The following is a 6,249-nucleotide window of genomic DNA, read 5'->3' as shown; positions in this document are numbered from 1 at the left end:
CGACAACAACAAAAGTAAATGGTTTAATTTCTTTTGCAGATTCACAATCATTGGTCACTTTTTATTTATTATATCAAAATTAGTTTTTCGATAATATAATAATTATATTATACGTAAATAAAAGAATAGATTTTTTTTCAAGGCTCATAAATGACTTAATATAATGAAGCCTAATGATTAATTGGTATACAAAAAAATTAATAACGATAAACAAAAATATAATGAAATCCAATGATTGATTACGTCTTGTATTAATGAAATCAATCTACTAAGTATTCATCGTCATATAACAAGATTATTGGTCTTCTGTAAAGAATTTTTACAACAAAATTTTATGGAAGCAATCTAGAATTTATTTGAACAACAAAAGGAGAATTTAACAAAAATGGTTACATCTCAAAATTGTTCTATTTTTCAAAATTAGAGTTCTATTTATAATAAAATAGACATCTCTTTATAAAAAAAATCACTATCCAAATAAATGTATATTTGTATAGATATATAAGTTCAAATATGCATCTATTTAGACATATACAAATTTTTAAACATAACTCTTAACAAATAATCATATTTTTTTAAAAAAAAATAATTTTTTTACCATCACAATGTGATATGTTATTATTGAAAATATTCCAATATCTTTGGACTCATCACACTTTGGATAGGGAACGAATTCTGTCTAAAATCCAACCCAAACCCATAAATATCTTCTTTTTTTTTGTTTATTTATAAAGGTAGGGGGAAAGGAAGGGAGGGTGTGGCAGCTATTACATATAGATGTAGTGGATAGGTATATAGGGGATATTTAAAGGGAGTTTGAGGGGATGTTTTAAAATAATCAAAATTAACTAATAAAGGAAAGAGATGAGAAATAATTTCTTCAATTCAATTTGCATGTGATTTGTTAATAATTAGCGCAAGGAAAACAGAGGGATCAAACTTCTTAAAAATATCATCTATAATGTAATTTAAAAATTAACTCATACACCAATGGGGTTTTATATTTTCCAGCCAAATTTTAATAAATTTAAAAAATAAATATAATTTTAAAAATATATATATATGATAATATTTAATATTACGTTTGTGAAGTTTAAAAACTAAACTTTAATACAATTTTTGAAATTAATAAATATCTTCTAATATATAAATTAATCCTATAAATTAATAATTTTAATTTAATTAAAACAGGTTTAATTTTTGGAAATGCTGATATAATTAAACCTGAATTTCAATTTTACCCGTCTCAAACACTTATAAATGACGGCAGAAGCATAACAGAAAATAGAAAAACTAGCTGTGCAAGTTGCGGAAAGAGAGAGGAAACAAAGAATTTTGAAGGTAACCCCAAAACTGAAGCAGTCATGATCACACCAAACACTAATCATGTTCATCTTTTTTTTTTTTTTTGCATTGAGCATTGAATCAGATTCTCTTTCTTTTAGTATAGCTTTCTTTTTTTCATCAACATGCAAATATTGAATCTCCTTTGTATTTGTATTATAATTTTTATTCTTTTTTTTGTTTTCTTTCATTGAGTAACAGGTTTTGTTTCTGTTAATTGGATTGATAACAATGGATGAAGATTTGGACATTGAAGCTGAAACCAAGGCTGAAGATCAAATGGAAGCCACTGCCATCTTTAAGAATACAAATCAGCCTGTCATTTTAAAGGTATGCATATTGTTTTAGAAGTGTTTCATTGAATAAAATATTGGAAAATTTAGCTTTGATGGAGAAAAAAATAAATTTTCTGTACAATTTTATAATTAAAATAACATCTCTATGTTTACTGGGAATTAATAGGCATTGTAATGAGCTAGGGATTATTTTACAGTTTGTTGATGTTGTCTATAAAATCAAGCTTCGGAAAGTAGGTAATTGGTTTCGAAAAAATTCGAGTTCGGATCAAGAGAAAGTGATCTTAAATGGGATCACTGGAATGGTTCAACCTGGTGAAATGTTAGCTATGCTTGGTCCATCAGGCAGTGGCAAAACAACCCTGTTAACTGCATTAGGAGGCCGCCTAGGTGGGCGGCTCAATGGAACTATAACATACAATAGCAAGCGTTTCTCCAATTCGATGAAACGAAATACAGGGTTTGTGACTCAAGATGATGTTCTATACACTCACTTGACAGTGACTGAAACACTTGTATCCACTGCCCTTCTTCGATTACCGAATAGTTTTACTAAACAAGAGAAGATCATGAATGCTGAAGCTGTAATCACTCAACTTGGACTAATTCAATGCAAAAACAGCATCATTGGAGATCCATTTTTGAGAGGCATTTCAGGAGGGGAGCGAAAAAGGGTTAGTATAGGTCAAGAAATGCTTATAAATCCGAGCTTGTTGTTCTTGGATGAGCCTACATCGGGTCTGGATTCAACTACAGCTCAAAGGATTGTGTCAACGTTGTTGGATCTTGCTCAAGGTGGAAGAACAGTTGTGCTGACGATACACCAGCCATCGAGTAGGCTATTTTATATGTTTCATAAGGTTTTGCTGCTGTCAGAAGGTAACCCTTTGTATTTTGGACAAGGATCAGCTGCTATGGATTATTTTTCCAGCATCGGTTATGCCCCATCAGTTGCCATGAACCCTTCAGATTTCTTATTGGATCTCGCAAATGGTATGTGTTTAATCTTATTTGCACATTCATCTCACTTATATTAACAAGTGCTTAAACTGATTTTTGTGTAGGACAAGTTTTGCATTCATCTTTGTTAATTCCTTCCGATAGCATTGAAATTTAATTTGGATTTAGTACTAAATTCCGTGTTGATTGAGTCCATTCATCCGTTTAGAGCTCATTTAGATTCCATCATACCAGACACCTCACTATGCAATTGAGGGTTTCAATTGCATTGTCCCTCTACCTTAGGGGAAAAGAGTTTAGTATGACAATCACCTATCTTAGTGTAAAATTAAAAAGTAATAATATTTTTCAACTATGATAATTCATTATCTTTAATGGAACAGTCAACTATCATACTTAACTTCTTTATCATGTTAGGATTCTTTTATATATATCTATATAATTGATTTTTAATATTATCATTACAATATCTAATTTTATTATTATAATAATTAATCTTTCCACTGTCATTAATTTTTATCTCACCAAAATTAATTTGACAAACCCTTGATAAATTGGGTTGGTAGTTGGTCCGGGTAGATTTTTTAATTGGAAACATTCAAACATAGCTTCCAACGTACAAGTTTATTAATGTCTGAGGAAAAACAATCCTGTAATGCCTGGGAAATCGGACATGCATTGGAAATGATTCCAATCTCTAGCAGAAGAAAAAGGAAGCCGAACTGTCTGATTCCTAATTCGACAAACTTTCTCTAACTGTCTAACACCTCAAGCCTATATTTGTTCAGAACATTAAGTATAACAGGTCTACTTTTATTCTTTTAAAATGTCACAGATTTGTACATTTAATACAACAGACTCGATAAATTGTTCTTCTCTACAGGTTTGACCATTCAATTTCAAATTATTTTCCTGTTTCAAGTTTCCTTGCATGGTTTTTTCAACTCTGTCTTTCATTATTGACTCTGACACTTTGATATATCAGTAACATAGCTTTTCTTATCTAATTTTAGTGCCTGCTTATTTTAGTTCCCTATCAGCTTTAATATTCACTCTCTTCTAAGTTGCTTCGATCCAAGCAAGATAGTAACTCTTTGCTAACTACTATATCTATTAATACTGAGTAAATCCTCATAAATATGAAATGGGGGATTGATGCTACATAGAAAAAAAAATCTCGAATAATAATGAGTTAAATTTGTAGAATATCTAAAAAAATGTGTAACACCCTCAATCCATTTGAAAATTGTGAGATTATATATATATACACTTGGATTTATATTTATGAAGTATTTTTTATGAAAAAAATTATGAAATTTTTTAATTAAAATAAACAATATTTTATGGATGCAAATCACCGCAATTAGTATTAGATTACCAACCGAAAGTATGTGAGCGACTTTCAAAATACTAATAAGTGAAAGTTAGGCGCTACACAAAGTCACTTCTAAAATTTTAGTGCTTGGTCTAATCCTAATTATATGTAGAAATAGACAGGAGCAAAAAATTTTAATAGGGAGATATTGTAACATCCAATCTCATATTGAGAAATTGTGAGGATCTTATAAATATATATGTAGAGATTTGAAATCATACTTATGAATTATTTTTAAAACCTTCAAATCAAAGTGAATAATTTTTAATAAGTGGGGTATGGATCTCCACAAAATGCATTTTTATTTAAATTCTTACTCAAATATACATAAGCACTCAATTTTAAAGAATAAACTACTTTACTGACTACTACTCTTATGATTAAGCTTATTACTTTAAGTAAATATCAGCAGATTGAGTCCTCTTATGTTGCTTTTGCAATTTATTATCATTATTTTAAAAAAAAAAAAATTCACAAATGTAGGTGTTTCATCAAATGAGTCACTAAAGGAGCAAACCCTGGTGAAGAAAACACTAATTTCTGCCTACAAGAGCAAAATTGCTGAGAAATTAAAGGATGAACTACAGGAAATCAGCAATCACCCTCCTGATCAATTGGAAAACAAGAAGTTTCCAAGGTGGGCTACAACTTGGTGGCAACAGTTCATTATATTGCTTCAAAGGGGAGTAAAGGAAAGGAAGCATGAATCATTCTCTGGCTTAAACATTGCTGAGGTCCTGGTGGTAGCTGTCCTTTCAGGTTTGTTATGGTGGCAATCTGATATTGCTCACTTGCAGGACCAGGTAATTAATATCTCCCAATCACTTTGGATCCATTAAAATTCAGCTTGATTTCCTTTGAACGGATGCACAAACTATATAATCCACATTGAAATCAGAAAGTTGTTTCTATAAATGAATTAATAATAATTAGCCTTTTATTGATTGACATACTAAGTAAAATTAGTAATTCGTGTATGTGTTTCTGATTATTTTATATCAAATATGTGTAAAACATGAAAATTATCATATCATAATTCGTATTTACATGTTAAAGATAAAACATATTTTTTTATCGTTTTTGTATTTTATAACCATGTCCTATCTGCATACAACCTTTGGATGAGTATATATTAACAGGATGAAGTACTCCTTTTAATTTGGAAACATGCAGATTGGACTCCTCTTCTTCTCTTCAGGATTTTGGGGCTTTTTCCCCCTATTCCAAGCAATTTTCACCTTCCCCCAGGAACGAATGATGCTTGAAAAGGAACGGTGTTCAGGAATGTACCGGCTATCCTCATACTTCATGTCAAGAACCATTGCTGATCTCCCCATTGAGCTCATCCTTCCCACTGCTTTTGTTACAATAACATATTGGATGGCAGGACTTAAACCCACAGCAGGAAATTTCCTGCACACCTTATTTGCTCTTCTTTTTTGTGTCCTAGTCTCTCAAGGCCTAGGGCTAGCCCTTGGTGCCATGGTCATGGACCAAAAATCAGCAACCGTTCTTGGATCAGTGATCATGCTTACTTTCTTACTCGCCGGCGGGTTCTATATTCAACATGTTCCTGCTTTCATTTCATGGATCAAATACATTTCCGTTAGCCATTACACATACAAACTCTTCTTGGGGTCTCAATACAAGCCAAATGAAACTTACCCTTGTGGTAATGATCCTGGAAAGGTTTGCTTGGTTGGAGATTTTCCATCTATAAAAACTGTTGGCCTTGATGGGCAAGTCTTATCTGCTGTTGCCTTGGCCATAATGCTTGTAGTATACCGGCTGATTGCTTATTTGTCCCTAATGAGAATTGGGGTGACCAAAAAGTTAGAGAAATAGCTAAACCTTTTCCATTATGCGCAAAACCAAGAGGGAAACATGCATGAATTAAATTAGAAATGTCATTGTCTTTCATTTTTCTTTTTCATGTTGGTGGCTTGTATACTACACATGGATGAGAAAAAGAGAGAATTTTGTATCATTCCAATGATTTATCAAGTTAAAAAAATTCGAATTCGAGCATTTCACTCAAATGGTTGTTGCATGATTCTCGATTCAAAGAGTAGAGTTCGAATCCGAGTTTCCAAAATTTTTAAAAAAAAATGAGTTAAAGAAATTCGCACTCAAACAATATTTCACTCAAGTGGCTGATGCATAATTCCCTACGAGATCGAAACTCCTTTCTCATGACAACCACAAAACTTGAATCTCTTATTCGCTATTCCCCAATTGTTGGCCTCCTGGTGGACGAACGTGGCCAATGTCATA

At 31.6% G+C, this 6,249-nt stretch overlaps 1 protein-coding gene across 2 annotated transcripts; it reads left to right on the top strand.

Moving 5' to 3' along the window:
- The first annotated feature begins 1,286 nt into the window (after positions 1-1,286).
- Positions 1,287-6,014, top strand: LOC111287112 (ABC transporter G family member 9-like). 2 transcript variants are annotated; one of them, XM_022877353.2, is made up of 5 exons: positions 1,287-1,341; positions 1,546-1,674; positions 1,838-2,633; positions 4,459-4,778; positions 5,149-6,014. In XM_022877353.2, the coding sequence occupies exons 2-5, from the start codon at positions 1,576-1,578 to the stop codon at positions 5,818-5,820; spliced, it is 1,887 nt and encodes a 628-aa protein (XP_022733088.2). In that variant the 5' UTR covers positions 1,287-1,341; positions 1,546-1,575; the 3' UTR covers positions 5,821-6,014. The 2 variants fall into 2 exon arrangements, with proteins under 2 accessions (XP_022733088.2, XP_022733090.2); XM_022877355.2 differs by having other exon boundaries at positions 1,287-1,674; positions 1,807-2,633.
- The last annotated feature ends 235 nt before the right edge of the window (positions 6,015-6,249 follow it).

The sequence above is a fragment of the Durio zibethinus genome, chromosome 4, assembly GCF_047325235.1.
Source record: "Durio zibethinus cultivar Kanyao isolate XHJ-2024 chromosome 4, ASM4732523v1, whole genome shotgun sequence".
Classification (NCBI taxonomy): domain Eukaryota; kingdom Viridiplantae; phylum Streptophyta; class Magnoliopsida; order Malvales; family Malvaceae; genus Durio; species Durio zibethinus.
The sequence above is the reverse complement of the archived record's forward strand: the minus strand, read 5'-3'. Positions and strand labels throughout refer to the sequence as shown.